The following is a 20,271-nucleotide window of genomic DNA, read 5'->3' on the forward strand; positions in this document are numbered from 1 at the left end:
CGGAATAAGTTTGTCTTGTTTTTGGCACTAAATTTGGTTAATATATGATGTAATTATATTAATGTATGTATATCAGACTTTGTGTGTAATGGTTGCTAGTTCTGTACAAAATAGTTTGCTTGTAAGTACATGTGTAAAACAATCCTAATGTAATTTTTGATTTCTGGTCCTCTATAAAAGATTTGGAGAAAAGTATGCAAGAATAATGAAGTGATCGTTGCTTATTTTCTGGTACAAACGCAAAATTTACCTGAAGAGTCGACGTCCGGCTTAAGAATCCTAAATAGGTCCTCGAATATTGTGTTTGGAGTGAGAAACCTTTGTTATATACACTCTTTTGTTTCTTATTTCTACTCATTTTCCAAATTTCATAAATAGTTTATTATTAATTTGTTAGATCTACTCTGTATCAGCAGAAGAAATGTTAATTAGACTAGATATATAGAAAGAAACATTTAAGCAAAATGAGGCTGTTAGTGTGGCAGGTTAGTCATGCAAAATTATAGACAGATGCTGTCTCTCCGTAATGCTTCCATTTTGCGTTGTTCAAAGAACGTACAAAACAGTGGTACAGATGAGTTCAGATGAAGCTATAGAATATTTTTGCTCATTAGTATTTGACTTTGGCCTTGAGCTGTGTTATGTAGTCTGGAGAGATGAATTAACATTAATTTGAAGGTCATCCCCTCCCTCTACATTCTCTCTCTCTCTCACCACACACACGCACTCAGTGTGTGTTAGTCATTTTCAAACACTATCAGTAGCAAAGGAAATACAGAGTTAAGTTATTAGTGTGTGTAGGTCCATGTGAAATATTTGTCTGGTGGTATTCAAGGCAGCAGACTCCAAAAAGCAAGTTAAAAGGTAACATAAATTAAACTGTGCTGTATTTACCGGTATATAGTTTCATTTTATCATATATAACTGGTGAAATAAAATGATGGCAGTAAGTTTTGAGAAGTGTTGTAACGGCTCCGAATATGCAAAGATATTCAAAGTTCATTTTTACTGTGTTTGTAGTTACGATTAGGTTCTGTGGTTGAAAAACCATGTTGATGTAATCAACATCACAGGTATTACAGTGCATTCTGTCGTAAAACATCCTATCAAAAAAATTACAGAAGAGATAGTTAACTGCCTAAACCTTAAATATTAACCGGTATCGAACGTCCTCCCCCAAGGTATCACATTTTCAAATACAGGTAGTGGCATCTGACCAATGGAATATTACGTTCCCATTATGCGATCACTTAATATTTTCGTACTTTATATATATATTGATATTATTCTTATTAATGATAGCTTATAATAATTAGTTTTAATACTAATTGTTCTATTGTTTTTCTTAATACAGGTCCACTTTAAGTACTTCAGCATCTTACTTAAAAGAATGGGATTAATATTTGAGTCACTTCTTCTTGAAGTTGGGACACTGATAGCTTGCATTCTGTCAGTGATCTACGTCTATTTTAAGTGGACATTCACTTATTGGAAGAAATGTAATGTACCGTACGTTGATCCAATTTTTCCATTTGGAAATTTCGTTGATGCTGCTTTGATGCTGAAACAATTTGGAGATGTTCTTACAGAGATTTATAAAAAACTTGAAGGACATAAGTATGGAGGAATGTATATTTTTACCAAACCACGATTACTTTTACGAGACCCTGACCTAATTAAAGATGTTCTAGTTAAGGATTTCTCTACTTTTCATGATCGTGGGGTCTACATGAATGAAGAAATTGAGCCTTTATCAGGGCATTTATTTATGTTACCCGGAAAGAGGTGGAGGAACCTAAGGATAAAGTTGACTCCAACTTTCACATCTGGGAAGTTAAAAATGATGTTCCAACGACTTGTGGACTGCGGAGGGCAACTTCAACATTGCGTGGGAGGAATGACTCAAAACGGAGATGTCATTGAAATTAAGGACGTTTTAGCTAGATTCAGCACAGATGTAATTTCGTCTTGTGCTTTCGGAATCGATTGTAATTGCCTCAAGAATGAAAATGCTGAATTTCGACAATGGGGAAGAAAAATTTTTGAACCATCATTAAAACAGGTAATTCTTGGCATTTTGTCGGGTGTTGCACCTGTTGTATTAGATACATTGAAATTATCTGTTATTGATTCAAGCATCTCAAAATATTTCCGCAAAATGGTGGAGGAAACAGTTGAATATCGAGAGAAGAACAATGTAAAGCGAAATGACTTCATGGAGCTTTTGATACAGCTCAGGAATAAGGGCATTGTGGATCCTGACCAGGAAACTGATGTTCAGAACTGTGGAACGCTGAATGGGAATACTGAAACAACAGAGGGTATGTTATCAATTATAAATTAGTCTATAAGTGAAGTTACATTTAAAGTCAGAGGTTTATATTTATTACCAATTTATCTATGTCTAAAGTAGAATTGATATTTGTTGTTCCCATTCTTAGACGTTTTCGACAGTAATTAGTGTATCTGTTCCATTCACTTGTTTTGCTGGAACACTAGTTTGTTGTTTTGGAAAGCTTTACAGTAAGGCACCGCATATACGGCAGGTTAGGGACCAGACCCCCGCCGAAAAGCGGATCTTTGCCATTTTTCAATTACAAATGCATATCAAAGCCTAATAAGATTTTTACACTATCATATAGTAAGTTCACAATAGCGCTAGGCCTAAGAAAACGATATGAAAGTAAAATGAATATCGGTATTAGCTGTAAACAGACTGAATCAGCGAGAAGAAAATGGCGCTGGACGCACTTCTCTGACTCAGCTGTTGAGCGTGTGGGGCATATGCACACAATTAAAAAGCGCTGTATTAGCAGATCGCCGAAAAGCGGGGCCCTACTGTATAGAATAATAATTTAGTACATACATTTATAATGTTCTATTTATCTTTCCCTTACTCTGTATATTCAATTCATGAATGTGAACTTATATACATATATACAGTTTCTGTTTTATATTTTTACAGATTTTATTAAACATATTTGTAGTATTGTTAAATAACTTGTTTAACTAGCCACACACACGATGCACCAATAAATTCATGTAGGTCTTTTGATTTAGTTACACACAATAAAATTAAGGTACTTGTGGGTTATTGGGACACATCGCTTTAAAAATAGGTTAGGTTAGGTTAGTAGTCATTTATTGAAATAAAATATAATAACTTAAAGTATATGTCATTTATCCACACACATTAACCTAACCTAACCTATTTTTAAAACAATGTGTCCCGTTAACCCACAAGTACCAAAATTAATTATGACATCACACTTTTCTGTTTGTTTATTACACTTCTCTGAAATGTGAAATTTATTAAGATATAATAAACACTTAATAATATTAAATTTTAATTTACGATGTATTTATAAGAACACATCGGGATGCTCCAGGGCGTTCTTTTTCTTTTTTCTCCCGTACCAGTGCTTTAAGGAGACACATTGCTTTAAATACGTAGGATTACTTTGGAGGATGACACTGAAATGTATCTTATAGTTGTAGGTGGGGGGGGGGGGGGTTTCGATTCATCTTACTTAGGACAGGGACCAGTGGCGGAGTCTCGTGAGCTCAGTAACGAGTATTGAATCTTGAGGTTCCATTTAAGGAGGGGTGATTTCTTGAATAATTGAAGGACTATTAAGTGTTTAAAAAGGATTTTGTTCCAAGAAGTTACATTTTGTATTTTCAGTTATTTAATTACTTGTGGTGAGAGTTATTACTAATTTTAGTTACATAGTAACTAGTTATTTGGTTGATATTCATTGATACAAAATATTTGTAGATCTTTCGATGGGCTCCCTGGCTGCCCAAGCTTTTGTCTTCTTCATTGCCGGTTTCGAGACGTCATCAACTACAATGACCTTTTGCTTGTACGAGTTGTCAGTGAACCCAGATTTACAGGAGCGCCTACGAGCTGAGATTGACGACGTTCTGGAGAAACATGACGGCAACATCACATATGAAACCATCCTAGAGATGAACTATTTGGACAAGGTTATATCAGGTGGAGTAAACCCATCTCTGGAGGTTTAGATTATAATCTGTGTACAGATAAATACACAAACATACATTAATAAACGTATGTTTACATTTTAAATTACAGACTCTGAAATCAAAATTTGGATACAGGATTTATATATTTGTGTATCCAAAATTCTAATATCAATTATATAATTTACATATACCAACATAAACAACGGACACATGATGTCTGTAAATTTTAAATACTTCTGTTCATACTGAACTATATTTCTGTTTCAGAAACTCTCCGAAAATATCCGCCATTACCAGCGTTAATGCGAGAGTGTTCGAAACCGTATGAAATCCCAGGAACGGATATTGTTTTGGACACAGGAGTTCGGGTTCTTATACCGGTGATGGCTCTTCACCATGACCCAAAATATTACCCCGAACCTGAGAGATTCGACCCCGAGCGGTTCAGTGACGAAGAGAAACTGAAGAGGCATCATTTTGTCTACCTTCCATTTGGAGAGGGACCCAGAATTTGTATAGGTAAGTAACTACTCCTGAAATTAATTGTTAATAAATGCGTTTTTAGAAGTTCAAGGAACGCAATATGTAAGATTAATATTTTTTTAAAAGCCTATAAATTCATGTCAACTTACACTTTGCATTGTGCCAACCCCAAACAAATATTTTTACGTCTAATCGAAAACTTCTGGTGTACCAAATCTTATCCCAGTCCATTCAGCAGTTTGGGAGATGAAATATAGACGAATGGACAAGATTTTTCCCGTATGCATTAATTTCCTGCACATTAAGCTAAAAAGGTGCAGAAAGATATATGTGATTGTTACTTTTATGCATGCCTATGTAGGTTATTACAAGAGGCATCTTCGTTTCAGACTTTCCAGCTCAAATTATTTCCAAAATTCATAGTAATTAAATCCTGTATTGCTGTTTTAGTGAGAGATTTCAACCATATTCCCTAGAATCCACTCACAGGGTATCGAGTCTCGGTTCGCGAACGAGTTCCTTTCCAAGACTTTCGTTATGTGTATCTTGCATTCCTGAGCTTTTGCGATACGTATCATATATGTTAGTAGTTGTTTTAAAGCATTAAAACCATGTACTAAACATTGAATGGCCTATACAGTATATAACGTAAAATAAAATAAGAAAAGAATAATAAAACAAGATATTGTGCTTGTTAATTTTAATTAGAAACATAAAGAGTTACAAAATATAAATAAAGAAATGAGTACTAACATAAAATATGTATATACATATGTATTCAAATTTATAAGGAACTCTGTCTATTGGCAACTTTAATAAATTTTGAATGAATTGTGACATTCGTTATAGTGAATGTTCGTAAATCGAGAGTTACCTAATTTCTTTTGTACATGTTAATACAAATCACAGTCCACAATGTGTTTTGAATTGCAGTTTGCTAACATTTAAATATTTGTGTGTGGTCTGTAGCTTTCTCAACAACTAAATTTACTGAAATCTTAACAACCAAAATATTACATTTCAGTCACAAAATATTTTGCTTGCTTTTTTTCAAATATAGTCCTACATCATGTCGAGAAATGCTTTTGTGGGCTAATTCCATCCAAAAGACGTTTTCATTATAGACCTTGCATATAATTTTTATCCAAATATAATTTAAGTTGATGAAAACATGGAGGATGAAATGGGCGCAAAGTGAGAAATTCAGCAAAAATTGTAATTGGAAAAACTGAAGAAAAATTATACTTTGGAGATCTAGGTCTAGATGGGAAAGATATATTAAGATGTTTGTAGTAATACGAGGCTCGTCCACAAAATAAGTTTCCCTGGGGCCGTTTACAGAAACAAAACACAATTTCATGGAAATATTTATTGCAACAGATACAGCAAGTGTCCAGCTATTTTTCAACATATTCGCCACCGGAATTGAGACATTTGTCATACCGTGGGACCAACTTTTGAATACCTGTGTCGTAGAAGTCTGCCGCCTGGGATTGGAACCACTGTGTGACAACTATCTCCGCCTCTCTGTCATTCTCACCGGACAGGACAGGAATTTCTTGAGGTGTAGGAAAAGATGGAAATCACTGGGAGCGAGGTCCGTGCTGTAGGGTGAATGATTAAACACCTCCCAGCTGAACTCCTGCAGGAGACTTGCTGTCCGTCGAGCAGTGTGCGGTCTAGCGTTATCACTGACCGCACTTCACAGTCGGTGGGAGCTGGAATAAGAACCTCCATCTTCAACAGCTGCAACGATGCTACTGTGAGAATGCGGGAAGTACCGTTAGTGCATGCGCCATGCTACGTCATTGCTCTATCACGTACGCACAGTCGCTTCGTGCAATATAAGGTTTGCTAGCTGTGGGACGAGTGGGAAACTTACTTTGTGGACGCGCCTCGTAGAATGTGGACTGAATTCAGCATCAATAAAGATTAAGTCTGCATGAATTGTGAGGAATTTATATATTTATTTTCTGCGGGGCTATTTGCTTTTGAAGAGAGGCTGTGTCCTAAGAAAGTAATTATGGGCAATCTGCCAGGTCAGGTGGCCATAGAAATATATATAGTATATTTGTCTGTTTCAGGAATGCGGTTTGGACTGATGCAGACAAAGGTGGGACTTGTCTCTCTGCTGTCCAAATACCAGTTCAGTGTGAGTCAGAAGACACCGATCCCATTGGTGTTTGATGCAAAGGCATTTATTTTGACTCCTACTGGTGGAATGTGGCTGAAGATTAAAAATCGAAGTAAATAAGAGAATATATGATTTATGTGGTCTGAATAAAAGGCAGGAGGGGTGTGGTATGAAAAGTGATATTATGTATTCTGTCCATGTATCATTTTAATTTTTAAGAATAAAAAGTTAAATTACGTCTCAGTGTAGGTTTAAAATGGGTTACCCAAACATGGTTTCTAAAGAACCATCATAGCAGCGTTGTGAATCAGTAAGAATATTCTGCCTAAGTTTATCTAGCTCTCATTACATAAATTCTCTTAAAATGTTGGATAATAACCAAAATACTATACTATTCGGCAACCCATAAAGTCATCGATAGTCACGACCGTGAGAACTTCAAATTTTGTATATAGGATACTTTTTTCTAACTGCATTGATTTTGATAATGAGAGTGGGTGTGGAAGATGATGAGTGCCCAGGTCATTCACGGACATCAATTTCCTTTTATATGAAGGGTGTTGTGATGGCAGAGTGGGTTCCCAGCGGCCAGACGGTAAATAAACAATATAAAATCGAAATATTTACAAAATTGCACGAACGAGTGAGAATGAAACTGCCAGAGTTATTAAAGAAAGAGTGGATTTTGGACCAGGATAATGTGCCAGCCCCCACAGCTTTGTCTGGAAGCAGTTTGTAACCAAAGAGGTCATGTGTTTGACCACCCCTCATTCATCAGACCTGGCTCCCTGCTACTTCTTTCTCTTCCCCAAGATCAAATCCATGCTCAAAAGGAACCTGTTTAGAGATGGTAGTAGTGGTGAAGGCAAAAAGGACAGCTGATGAGCAGCCCTACAGAAAAATGATCTACAGCACTGTTTTCAACAGTGGCTGCAACGTATGCAGTTATGTGTCAACTCCGAAGGGAACTATTTCGATGGCAATCACAGTTAATTTTTGTAATTATGTAAATACATTTGTTGCAGCATCAGTCTCGTTATTTTTGTCAGAACTCCTACGTACGTACATACACGCTCTAGTTCAACGATAGAAAAAATGTGTACATTATATTGGTATGGCAATCATCGAAAATAAATTTACTTGGCATTTGAACGGCTTTTCAGGACACTTTCTAGTCGAGAAATAAGAAAATAAAATCAAGTCTTAAAAGCCCGATTTAAGATATTTTTTACTGAGTTGTAGTTGGTCAGTCAGTGCACGAAACTACCAGTCGGGGGGGAAGGGAAAAGAATTTTACGTCTAGCCTCTGTCCAGATCGGTTCGAGTAACCTGCTCTGCTACCAGGGGTGCCCTCCCTGGTTGGTACGATACGCCAAAGACGTGACGCTGACCACTTACTTCCATCTAGTGGTTAGGTCAAGAATGAGTAGGACTATACAATTTTTCCCTCCACCCCTAGTGTCTTCAAGGCCTATTGGGGAGTGTCATAGATAATGCACGAAATTTTTAATGCCCAAAATTTATAAACCTTTTTAATTTGCATTAAATGCTTTCCTTGTAGTTTTATTGGTGACAAAGCCTAATAAGCCTTGGCTTTGATGTTACTGCCATCTGTAACCGGCCTCTTTAGCTTGTCCACGTATGAGAGTGTTTACGTGTCGTAAGTTCGACTGATGTGTACATGAAAGTAGCCGGTTAAATATAAAGACCAACGTAATTCTCTGCGATTTATTTGCAGTATGGGTAAGGTTTCTCAGTTACAATAAGTAATAAGCCACCTACAGGCATTTCGTAATTAGTATACTTATACCTATCTGTTCTAACCTCCAAATGTGAATTTGTACCTACGTACCTATAAATTTGTGCTTTCCAAGTGAAATTGCGTTATTTTACAGAGCATCATGAAACTGATTTTTGATTTTCGTCTGTAATAATTTTTGCTGAATATTGTATGGTTGTCAAGTTTTCTTTATGTTCTGTTTGGAAATATAATTTTCAGAGGTTACAGAACGTTGAATCAGAAATGAAAGAGTGATTATGAATGTTGTGACAGGAGGGGTATGAAATTAGGGTTATGTCAGTTTAAAGTACTGTCTAGTAGGGAGGAAGTCAACAATTCAGATATTGGGATTCAAACTGGGTACTGAATACAAAGTCACATATTTATGCTTACTTTCAGGGCTCCAGAAATATGGTTGCCCACTCACCACAGGCATGTTACAGAGACCTTGGCTTGTATAAAAATATATGAAATATGATGCTACTCCATTGGCAAGTGCATTTTATTAAATGACAAGTAGATTTAAATTGTATTTCTGGAGCCTTGCATACTAGATCCAACATGAATAAATTAAACTCGTGTATCACAGTTTAACCTAACATGTTCAGACTTGTCTGGTAATGTTAACATTTATCCAGTTATGAAAGGCCTTTGTTATTTTTGCTGGTTCTACTACAGACATCTAGTTATTAACTATTAAATCTGAAGGTTTATGATGATGATGTAATTGCATTGACAAACATTTTTGATATTTGTCATCATCCTAATTTTAGTTCCAAGATCAAATATTTCAGAGACTCGAATCTGTCTCTGTCCTCAGGTAAAGCTAATACCTCCAGACTGTAGATAAATACTAAACAATTGGGCCCAACAGATTATATTTTACTTGAGTATTGGGACAAATTCCAGTCTCCAATTTTTTTAAAATGGAAATAAGGGTGATGGATAATGTTCATGTGATCTGTCAGTACTCATTACAGTGTAACTATGTCAAAAATATTGTTTGAACAAATCTAAATACAGTATGTTCATATTGGAAATACATAAGTAAAGCTGTGCTGCTTCACACAATTTAAGCACTTGGGGGGGGGGGGGGGGAGAGAGATATAGTTCTTACTCATTCTTTATTTTAGTACTAGGGGTGAAGGGGAGAGTGGGTGAGTGGTCAGTGTCATTCCCCAACTGGAAAGATATGCCATACTTTATATTCAAGTTTTTTTTAAATTTAAAATAGAAAACATTTACATTTCATACTTTAAAAATAATTTTGAAAATAACTTGGCACTTTAATTGGTGTCATTATAAAATTGTCATGCAGTATAGTGACTGACTACGAACTGGACGACTGGGGTTCGGTCCCCAACGGAGCAGAAGAATTTTTCTCTAGCCTCTGCGACCAGACCGGTTCTAGAGCCCACCCAGCCTCCTATCCAATGGGTACCGGAGTAATTTCCCGGCTGTGATCCTGAGAAATGCCTAGCGCAATAATAAATACTGTTTTTTGTTTTAGCTGTGTCAAGCGGAACATCGTTTGTACTGGCCTCAGTTCTCACTGTGCTACTGTTTTCTGGCATGCAAATGTATCGGCAGTGGCTTGCTTCATCACAGTTGCATACAATTCTTGGCGGCTATTTGGGATCCATTCTTTTCATTTTTATACTTACAGTATCCTTCCATTGCATAAGTTTGACTTAGAAACCAGAGTAAAATATGCATTAAACATGATGACATGATTAATCAGAAATTTGTCTGGTTGCAGGAATACAAAGTAGACACTGAAGTAAAATTCCCTCTATCGTGCGTAAATTTTAATGTGGAATTGAAAAGGTAAAATCTTTGAAGTGGTCCAAATTACATCTTCTGCTGAGGTAATTTAATTTCTCAGTATTTTATTAGTCTGAATTTGTTTTAAGTTTTCTTTTCAAAATTTTAACTTTTTGTGGTGTTTGGGGTGTGATACTGGGATTGGTACTTCCATTCCCTGGCATCTACCTAAGTGTTTAAGACACAAACGTGCAAGGACCTTCGGTTCCCGGAAGTCTTGGTTTTGACACTAATGGGTAATAAATTGTTGTGAATTGTGCGTAGTCCCATGTGTCACACTTCAACATTTATGGCTGCAATATGTCAAAAGTCAGTTTGAACTTTATGGTTCATTGTCACTCAGCAGACAAATGTTACTGGACCATACACATTAAGGAGTGTGAGGGAGAAACTTTGAAAGAGCCATTTAGACGCAAGAGCTATATGCGATTGAATACGTCACTGGTTTTGAACCAGGGACAGGACGCTTACAGCAGCGCATCTGTTGGGGTCTCTTCAACAAAGTTTAAAGACAGTCGCACGCAAATCCAATACAATTCTGAAATCATTTTCTTGCAGCTAAAGCCAGATATCATCATCTGTATTGTTCTTAAATAAATAGCATAAAGAGAAAAAAAAATTATATTCGGCAATAGCGGCAGCTTTTAGTTTTCGGCAGTTACGTGCCGTTAACACCCCTAAGAAGATTCAAGTGTCTACCGAGGAGTATGGAATGTAATAAAATATGTATGTATGTATGCATTAAAACCAAGAACCTTGAAGAAACTCTAATTGATGCATAGGGTAGGAGGGTTATATAGGTTTCTGTGGTAATTAAACCACAAATTTAATATTATAAAATTGACCCCTATGGTTTATGAATTTTTAGGCATGTTTCCTGTTAAAAGTTGCAAAAATGTTCCAGTTAGCGTCACGATGTTAGTGTGTCCATCTGTCCCGAAAACGTATTTATTTTCATATTATTCCTTATAAAAAAAACAGGCAGTAGGAAATCTGGAATCAACATTATTTGGAAAAGGTTTCCAAACAAAATTTTTCCCAGAAAGTAAGTATACATGAAAGAAATTTGTTAATCACAGTCATTTTTAATTTATTCTGTTAATGATTTCAGATACAAAAACCTTTACAACTTTTTCTCTAACATAGGATGCGTACCATTTCAGAGTTACATCACTGTGATACATAATCATGTTGGCACAGACATGATTTTAATAGTATTTTGTTTCTGAAAAATTTAATGTGTGTTTCTTATATTTCAGTTATACTTTGCTTGGGTATTGCAATGACGGCATCTGGAATGGTACACAGCGTGTGTAGTACGACATGGTAAGTGATGGTCTTATCATTTGGGGCTGTAGGAAGTTAATGACATTAAGAACATAAACTGCATAGACACCATAAGTTATATTATCTTTTGTATTCCGTTAAATGTAAATCACAATCAATCCAAGATTATTGGGTTCTTATGACTTACGAAATACCTTTCAACAAATGGTCACCATCACGAAAGGGTTTCATGACATGTACTTTAAGAATCAAACATCTCTGCTCTAATGTGCACGGTAATGTTTCAGCTTCCTGTTCTCTCTGATGGGGCTGTACTACCTGAATCGCATCTCCCAGCAGACCTACGCTATACCGCTTCCTTCACAACCCGCGCCAACCAAGAAAAAGAAGTAGAGAGGTAAACTTATTTAGAATTGCAGTTTATTCCATATATGATACTACTTTCATAACCACACCACCAACTTAATTGAGCACATTCTTCTTATAAAAACAATTACTTACCCAGGTAGTCAAGAAATTTCCCATCACCTGTTTAATCAGAAGGTTAATTTGTAATTGGTTCTGCAAGCTAACCTGAACCAGATAAAGCCTCTTCACATTTCCACATCCTGTTTCTTTAAGATCCGTGTTGATATTCTTTCATCTATGTCCAGGTCTCCAAAATGATCTCTTCCCTTCAAATTAGATTGTGTATGAATTTCTCATGTCCCTCAAACATGGAACGTACTCTGCGCACCTCATACTTCTTCGTTTGATAACACTATTCAGCTTTGGCATAGATACAAATTGTCAAGTTCTTTGGTATTCGGTTTTCTTCAACCTCCTGTAGTGTCCTCTCCGTTAGCTCTAAATAAATATTGTCTTCTCCAAATTGTTCTTAAACACCTTCAATCTCTTTTTGTTTTATAGTATGAGAGACTGCATTTTATAGACAACCACTTCATGGGGATCAGACGCGGCACTTTGTGTTTGCTCTGCCACGACACAAATTCTGCCACTCCACTGTTTGTATGACTGATCACTCAATGTTCCTCGACTGGCTAGAAACCACAAATTCAGCCCTCGACACTTGCAATCTCTCTTGTCACCAACTCCACAACACTGTTCCAACGGTGTCTTCACACTCCTCGTTACTCAATGTCCCACTGGTCAACCAAACACTTCTTCCTCGCCTGCGATTTCAGCGCCCACTGTTTCACAATTACAACAACACCACTGCTCAGCACCAGTACTCCTTTTATAAAATTTACATGCCAGTACACACTTAGTCAGTGGCTTTCAGGTTGTGTGAAGAGACCATCTGGTACCTGGGCAATATCATGGCATACACTCATCACACTTCTTCTTCTATGGCTCTCCGGTCCATATTTGGTCCATGGCCTCCTCAATTCTCCTCTTCCATTCGGTCCTCTGTTAGGTCCATCTGTCCAAGGCTTTGATCGAGGTTTTGAAACATCTTCCTTTTTACGGTTCAAGGTTGTTAGCCTTGCGACCAACCCCCAACCTGGAGGACCAGGGTACCTGTCTTAGTTTGACCTCTCCCCCTCGACCAATCTGGCTAGGGAGGCCCTACAAGTAGCTATGCTACCGCCAGCGTAGCTCTTGGGATCACTGAGGTACTCAAGCCCCACAACCACGACAAGGTGCATCACACTGCTCTCTCCTTAAGGCTGCTTGTCCCGAGTAGCCCCAAGGTATGGTGCCAGTCTGTTCGGGTGTATCACCATTGTCTTCACCCTCAGATGTTGCTGGATCCAATCATTGATCCTGGTAGTCAATTTGTATGGGCCTTCCCACGATGACTGGATGATGGGTGAAATGGTGGATGTCATGTAGCTGGTCTACAAATTCCACCATATGGTTGTTCGCCAACTGGTACTTGTTGGGGGAACCCAATACAGTAGGTCACAGGTCAGATATAGCTCCCACCCAAACACTGTGCTGGCCGGCATCATGCCTGTGGTCTCGTGGTTTGATGATCCGTATGCCAGCAGTGTGATGAGTAGCCTCTCTTTCCGGTCCCTCTGGGATCTGGAGATGACCTTTCTCAGGTTGTCCTCAACTTTCTTCAGTTATGGTTCCACCATGCCATCTGCCAGATACAGAGGGGTGGTCCATGTCTTGCATATTCCCAGGTGCTCTAACATCGTGCATTAACCAAGACTCAAAATTCGAGCCCTGGTTACTGTGCAACTCTCTTGGAACTGCGAAGTGGCAGAAGTTGGTCACTGGGGTGACATGTGGTCAGCACGACGAACCCCCAGCCATTGCTAGTTTTCCTGACCGGATTACGCTACTCATTGTAGCTCCCCAATTTCCTCACGATACTGGGTTGGCACCGGTCCCATACATCGGTCGATAGCTCATGAGAAAATTTCTTTTCCCCCAAGACTCGAACCAACGCGCATTCCAGATCGCCGGTCCGAAGCATGATGCCTCAGACCAAGCAGCTGTCAAGCGTCATGTTGACTTCCAGGTGTCCTCCTGTGTCTGTGGAGTTCCGTCAATACTTCCTTCTCCTTGTGCTGCTTCTGTTTCCCTATTTCCGGTGGTGCTGTAGCTTCTGTAAGTGGGTCTACGATCAGCGGTGTATTTCCATTTTCCATTCAGGACATTGCCCAGTTTCTTGTTGCTGTAGGATCTGTCCCATGTTGTCATTCAACTTCTCTCCGCTTTGAGCCATGTGTTCCCAACCATCTGGAATGGTAGCAGTGATGACAGTGATGAAATCCAATGCTTATACATTGTACATCTGCATGCAATAAGAGAAGTTTAGTCTTCGCAAAAGTCATATCTACCGACTAGGACTTGCTTTCTTCTCTCCTGAACGACAGGAAGCAGAGAGGCACCACTTATTACACATCTCACTAGCGACACTAGTACAGTCTGTGAAAAATATTTCACGCGGTCAGTATTCAAACAAAAGGATCTGTGATCCTTTCAGAATGCATTTTCACCATATTTAGCGAAGTTCCTTCCATTTAATGCAAGTTACAAAAGAAAATCAAACCGGTTCATAATAGTAGTTGAATTTATAGAGCTTAGTGGTATTTAAAAGGGACCGCAAAGGGTTAAGGGTTTTTTTTTTAGCACTCAGTTTATTCATGTTATGCATAACGCGGCAAATACCAAGATTGAAATTGGTCTTCGTAATGCCTTGAAATATGGTTATGTCTACCTTTCGTTGTATTATTTACTACTCTTGGCTGCCTTTAACTTACATCGGAGTCTGGGCATGAAGGAAAATCTTGTTACAGATCTTATTTGTACTTACATTAGACTCAGACAGGCAGTAGTAATCTTTTATTTACACCCAGTTTTTACACACTGAGGTTTCTTTATTTCAGATCCAGAATTAGCCATTGTCATTTCCTGCATTCTAGTAAGGATGCTCAGGGCTGAATCTAAACATATGAAGACAGAAGACTGTCAGTATACTTTTCACATAGGAACTGCACTATAAAAGCTAATAAAAACTGTAAATTATTTTCTTATTTCAATTTTTACATTATTATATAACAAAATTCAGTAAACTTGTATTTTTTAAAATTTCTATAATGAGATTGCAATAAAAGTGCTCATTTCTAATTATTTTAGTTTTCATCATAACTACCATATAATAGGGTTTCTAAAACAGTTGGACATAATTCCACTTTCTGGAGTTGTTGCTTTGCTTTAAACTTAGCCACAAACATTGTATCAGACTCTTTCTATGTCTCTAACTAGAACATTCCCCAGAGAGTGTTAATACAATTTTGTTGTGATACCTCATGAGTCTCTTGCAATAAAATGGTGCGCCTTGTTGGAATGTCTTCACTGCTGTCTTGATTAATCATCTGATACGAGCTCACATCCAGTCAGAGGTTCCTTCACTTTTTGGAAGAGACGGAAGTCAAATGCAGCCAATCTGGGCTGAATGTAATGTGGTCCAAATAGTGAAACCATTTTTTCAAAAATTTTCCATACCCCATCTGTACCATCCAGTCCCTGCCTCACCTGCTCTCCGCCTCACACAGTCTCTGCCGGAAGCGGCCTCTGCCTTTACTCGGTCTTTGCAGGACCCGGTCTGCATAGATGGCAAGGCGGATACCGGGTCATAGAAAGACCAGATAATTCGGAGAACGAGTCTGGTAAAGATCAGGTCCATCAGAGACAGTGTACGGTATAGACAGGTTCTGGCAGGGATCGTGTGGGGTGAGTTTTGAAAAAAAATGTCAACAGTTTTGAAAAATCAGAAAATGCTGAAAATTGTCCAATAAGCACAAAAAACTAAACATTTACACAAATTTCATCTTCAAAGGATTTTTGAAATATTTAAAAAATTGTCCAAATAGCGCACAAAACAAAAAATTAAAAAATTCATCTTCAAAAAAATATTCAGGTAATTCAATTTTTTTTGGTTTTGTGCGCTTTTTAGACAATTTCCAGCATTTTTTGATTTTCCGAAAATTTTCAAAAATTTGATTTGATTTTCTCAAAATTTTCAACAACCGATCCCCGCCATAACCGATATTTACAACACACGGACTCAATGTGCCTCAACCGGTCTCTGCTAGACTGTATTTTCAGAAAAAGCACGTCAATGAACGGGTCACAGAACGCATAGTTCAGATACCGAGTCCGACAGACCAGGTAAGGGAGAGACTGCATCATGTCAAGACTGAGTCAAGCACAGACGGTTTCTCACATAGACAGGTTCACACAGAGACCGGATCGTGTAGAGTAAGAATGTGGCAGAAATCGAGTACCGCAGAGACTGGTGATGGCAGGGGTCATGTGGGGAGATTTTGAAAACAATTCTAAATCTTTCGAAATTTTCAAAAACTCAAAAAATGCTGAAAAATGTCCAAAACGAGCAGAAAATTAAAAAAATTTGAAACATTTCAACTTCAATTGTTTTTCAAATATTAAAAAAAAAATTTCTTGCGCTTTACAGACAATTTGCATCATTTTTTGATTTTTCGAAAATTTTCAAATTTTGCACCAAGCGATCCCCGCCATAATCGATGTCTGCAACACACGGTCTCTTTCTCCAACCCTATCTCTTCCGTACTCAGTGTGCCTCACCAGTCTCTGCACGACTTTCAGTCAGAGACAGCACGTCAGTGAAAAGGTCATAGTGACCACACCGTGCAAACACCGAGTCAAGCAGCGACGAGTTATACCTCACCTGGTCTCCGCTGGAAATGATCCTCGTAACGACGGCACGTGGGATACCGGTTCAAAGGGACCAGTTTGTGCAGACTGTACAGCACAGTCCGAGTCCGCCAGTGATGGCACATCAGACACCGCGTCTGGCACGTATCGGTTGGGTAAAATTTTGAAAAAAAATTCAAAAAATCAAAAAATGGTAGAAATCTTTCAAATTGCCCACAAAACTAAAAAAAATCGAAAAAGTTTTCACTTGAATTTTTTTTAAAAATTTTCCAAAAAATCTTGGTTTTGTGCGCATTCTAGACAATTTCACGTTTTTTTATTTTTCGAAAATTTTGGAAAATTTTCAAAATTCGCTCAATCCCAACCTCATCAGTACAGCTCTCTGCTGGAACTCGTCTCTGCCACACCAGGTCTCTGCATGGCTCGGTCACAGCCTCATGAGCTCTCTGCCTTACTCAGTCTCTTCCTCACCCGGTCTCTGCAGGCCTCGATCTCTGCCTCACTGTCTGGCGAACAAGATCTATACCTAACCCGGTCACCGCCGGAAACGTTCTATGCAAACGGCGCGTGAGATACCGGGACATAGACACCGAATCGTGCAGACGCTGCAGCAGAGTACTAGTATGTTTGTGAAGGTACGTCAGACAGGACGCGTTAGACACCGCGTCTGGCAGGTATCGGTTGGTTAAAAATTTGGAAGAATTTTCAAAATTTAAAGAATCAAACAATGCTGGAAATCTTCTAAATGGAGCACAATACGAAAAAAATTGGAAACATTTTCACTTGAAATTTTCCAAAATTTTTGGGTTTTGTGGCATTCTAGACAATTTCCTTCATTTTTTGATTTCTTGAAAATTTCCAAATTTTCTTCAAAGGTCTGCTCAAGAGATGCATGCCAGTCTCGGTGAATGCCACATGCTGTCTGCCGAACTCGGCCTCTATATCACCAAGTTACTGCCTGCCTCTGTGTCTCCACCAACCGGCCTCTGCAAGACTCTCGTCTGTGCAGGTCCGTATCTGCCTCACGTGTTGTCTGCCGCACCTGGGCTTCTCAGAGACCGGTCCGTGCAGAGCCCAAGTCAGGGACAGACCGCATTCGCCAGAGACAGTACATCAGAAACAGTACATCAGAAACAGTTCGAGAGGGACCGGTTCTGCAAGGCAATAGGTGGTGGAATTTTAAAAAATTTCAAAAAATCAAAAAATGCTGGAAATTGTCCAAAAAGCGCACAAAACAAACAAAATTTGAAAATTTTCACCTAGTCTATTTTTCAAAATTTTTTGGTTTTGTGCGCTTTTCAGACAATTTTCAGCATTTTTTGATTTTTCGAAAATTTTGAAAATTGTAATATTTTTTTCAAAGGTCTGCTCAAGAGATGCATGCCAGTCTCGGTGAATGCCACATCCTGTCGTTGCCGGACTCGGCCTCTATATCACCAAGTTGCTGCCTGCCTCGGTGTCTGCACCAACCGGTCTCTGCAGGTCCGTATCTGCCTCACGTGTTATCAGCCGCACCTGGGCTTCTCGGAGACGGCACGTCACAGCTGTATCATACAGAGACCGGTAAGTGCAGAGCCCAAGTCAGGCACAGACCGCATTCCTCAGAGACACAGTACATCAGAAACAGTCCGAGAGAGACCGGTTCTCCAAGGCATCAGGTGGTGGAATTTTCAAAAAATTTAAAAAAATCAAAAAATTCTGCAAATTATCCAAAAAGCGCACAAAACCAACAATTTTTGAAAAATTCCACTTTCAAAATTTTTCAAAAATTTCAAAATGTTTCGGTTTTGTGCGATTTTCAGATAATTTCCAGCGTTTTTTGATTTTTCCAAAAAATTTGTAATTTTGAAATTTTTTTCAAAATTCTCACCAAGAGATGCATGGCAACCTCGGCGAATACCTCACTCTGTCTCTGCCGGACTGGGCCTCGATGCTTTCCGATTGCCTCGGTTTCTCCACAACCGGCCTATGCAGAGCTCGATGTGAGGCCGACCGTGTCCCTGCTCGTCTCGGTATCTGCCTTACGTGTTGCATCCGCACCTCGGGTTATAGAAGACCGTGTGAGGCACAGACCGCGTTCGTTAGAGACACAGTACATCAGACACAGTCCGACAGCGATAGGTCCTGCATGGCATCACGTGGGGAGAAATTTGAAAGAAATTTTGAAAAGTTTTCAAAATTTTCGAAAAATCAAAAAACGCTGGAAACTATCTAAAAAGCGCACAAAACCAAAAATTTTTGAAAAATTCCAATTTCAAAATTTTTTCAAAAATTTCAAAAATTTTCCTTTTGTGCGCTTTTCAGACAATTTCCAGCGTTTTTTGATTTTTCGAAAAATTTGAATTTTTTTTCAAAATTCTCATCAAGAGATGCATGCCAACCTCGGCGAGTGGCACACCCTGTCTCTGTCGGACTCGGCCTCGATCCTTTCCGATTGCTGACTGACTCGGTTTCTGCACAGCCGGCCTATGTAGGGCTCGATGTTTGGCCGACCGTGGCCCTGCCCGTCTCGGTGTCTGCCTTACGTGTTGCATCTCGCACCTCGGCTTATAGAAGACGTTGCGTAAGAGACCGTGTGAGGCACAGACAGCGTTCGTTAGAGAAACAGGACATCAGACACAGTCCGACGGCGATAAGTCCTGCATGGCATCACGTGGGGAGAAATTTGAAAGAAATTTTGAAAAATTTTCGAAAAACCAAAAAACGCTGGAAACTGTCCAAAAAGCGCACAAAACCAAAATTTTTTGAAAAATTCCACTTTCAAAATTTTTTCAAAAATTTTCGTTTTGTGCGCTTTTCAGACAATTTCCAGCGTTTTTTGATTTTTCGAAAATTTTGAAATTTTTTTCAAAATTCTCACCAAGAGATGCATGCCAACCTCGGCGAGTGGCACAACCTGTCTCTGTCGGACTCGGCCTCGATCCTTTCCGATTGCTGACTGACTCGGTTTCTGCACAGCCGGCCTATGCAGGGCTCGATGTGTGGCCGACCGTGGCCCTGCCCGTCTCGGTGTCTGCCTTACGTGTTGCATCTCGCACCTCGGCTTATAGAAGACGTTGCGTAAGAGACCGTGTGAGGCACAGACAGCGTTCGTTAGAGACACAGTACATCAGACACAGTCCGACGGCGATAAGTCCTGCATGGCATCACGAGGGGAGAAATTTGAAAGAAATTTTGAAAAATTTTCGAAAAACCAAAAAACGCTGGAAACTGTCCAAAAAGCGCACAAAACCAAAACAATTTGAAAAATTCCACTTTCAAAATTTTTTCAAAAATTTCAAAAATTTTTCGTTTTGTGCGCTTTTCAGACAATTTCCAGCGTTTTTTGATGTTACGAAAATTTTGAAAATTTTTTCAAAATTCTCACCAAGAGGTGCATGCCAACCTCGGCGAGTGGCACACCCTGTCTGTCGGACTCGGCCTCGATCCTTTCCGATTGCTGACTGACTCGGTTACTGCACAACCGGCCTATGCAGGGCTCGATGTGTGGCCGACCGTGGCCCTGCCCGTCTCGGTGTCTGCCTTACGTGTTGCATCTCGCACCTCGGCTTATAGAAGACGTTGCGTAAGAGACCGTGTGAGGCACAGACAGCGTTCGTTAGAGACACAGTCCGAC

General features: G+C 39.0%; 3 protein-coding genes and 1 long non-coding RNA gene across 4 annotated transcripts in view; 3 read left to right on the forward strand and 1 right to left on the reverse strand.

Annotated features, from left to right (window-relative positions):
- Positions 1-210, forward strand: part of LOC110831533 (putative cytochrome P450 6a14) — a 5,931-nt gene extending 5,721 nt beyond the window's left edge. Inside the window, exon 5 of the mRNA XM_087344216.1 lies at positions 1-210. This exon is cut by the window's left edge and continues 904 nt beyond it. The gene's annotated coding sequence lies outside the window, so the exon portion shown is untranslated.
- Positions 211-351: 141 nt separating this feature from the next.
- On the forward strand, positions 352-6,850 carry LOC110831534 (putative cytochrome P450 6a14). Its single transcript, XM_087344219.1, has 5 exons — positions 352-864; positions 1,355-2,321; positions 3,779-4,000; positions 4,258-4,509; positions 6,558-6,850. The coding sequence occupies exons 2-5, from the start codon at positions 1,391-1,393 to the stop codon at positions 6,725-6,727; spliced, it is 1,575 nt and encodes a 524-aa protein (XP_087200345.1). The 5' UTR covers positions 352-864; positions 1,355-1,390; the 3' UTR covers positions 6,728-6,850.
- Positions 6,851-8,193: 1,343 nt separating this feature from the next.
- On the forward strand, positions 8,194-15,310 carry LOC110831537 (protein KRTCAP2 homolog). Its single transcript, XM_022067647.2, has 6 exons — positions 8,194-8,350; positions 9,898-10,052; positions 11,193-11,256; positions 11,471-11,537; positions 11,786-11,895; positions 14,846-15,310. The coding sequence occupies exons 1-5, from the start codon at positions 8,347-8,349 to the stop codon at positions 11,889-11,891; spliced, it is 396 nt and encodes a 131-aa protein (XP_021923339.1). The 5' UTR covers positions 8,194-8,346; the 3' UTR covers positions 11,892-11,895; positions 14,846-15,310.
- LOC147874605 (uncharacterized) lies at positions 11,277-14,901 on the reverse strand. The gene is made up of 2 exons (XR_015533928.1): positions 14,773-14,901; positions 11,277-14,195 (listed from the first exon to the last, which is right to left on the reverse strand). It is a non-coding gene; the product is annotated as an uncharacterized LOC147874605 (long non-coding RNA).
- Positions 15,311-20,271: the final 4,961 nt, after the last annotated feature.

This window comes from Zootermopsis nevadensis, unplaced genomic scaffold (assembly GCF_977971745.1).
Source record: "Zootermopsis nevadensis isolate Lab colony 2312 unplaced genomic scaffold, Znev_1.0 Znev_ptg000007l, whole genome shotgun sequence".
Lineage (NCBI taxonomy): Eukaryota > Metazoa > Arthropoda > Insecta > Blattodea > Termopsidae > Zootermopsis > Zootermopsis nevadensis.

What these genes read in the sequence shown, in the direction of transcription:
- LOC110831537 (XM_022067647.2), top strand. An exon ending in AACAAAATTTTTCCCAGAAA is followed by an intron (nt 11,257 to 11,470) that starts GTAAGTATACAT and finishes CTTATATTTCAG; the next exon opens with TTATACTTTGCTTGGGTATT. An exon ending in AGCGTGTGTAGTACGACATG is followed by an intron (nt 11,538 to 11,785) that starts GTAAGTGATGGT and finishes GTAATGTTTCAG; the next exon opens with CTTCCTGTTCTCTCTGATGG.
- LOC110831534 (XM_087344219.1), top strand. Translation starts at nt 1,391, where the DNA reads ATGGGATTAATATTTGAGTCACTTCTTCTTGAAGTTGGGACACTGATA. An exon ending in GAATACTGAAACAACAGAGG is followed by an intron (nt 2,322 to 3,778) that starts GTATGTTATCAA and finishes AAATATTTGTAG; the next exon opens with ATCTTTCGATGGGCTCCCTG. An exon ending in TTTGGACAAGGTTATATCAG is followed by an intron (nt 4,001 to 4,257) that starts GTGGAGTAAACC and finishes TTTCTGTTTCAG; the next exon opens with AAACTCTCCGAAAATATCCG.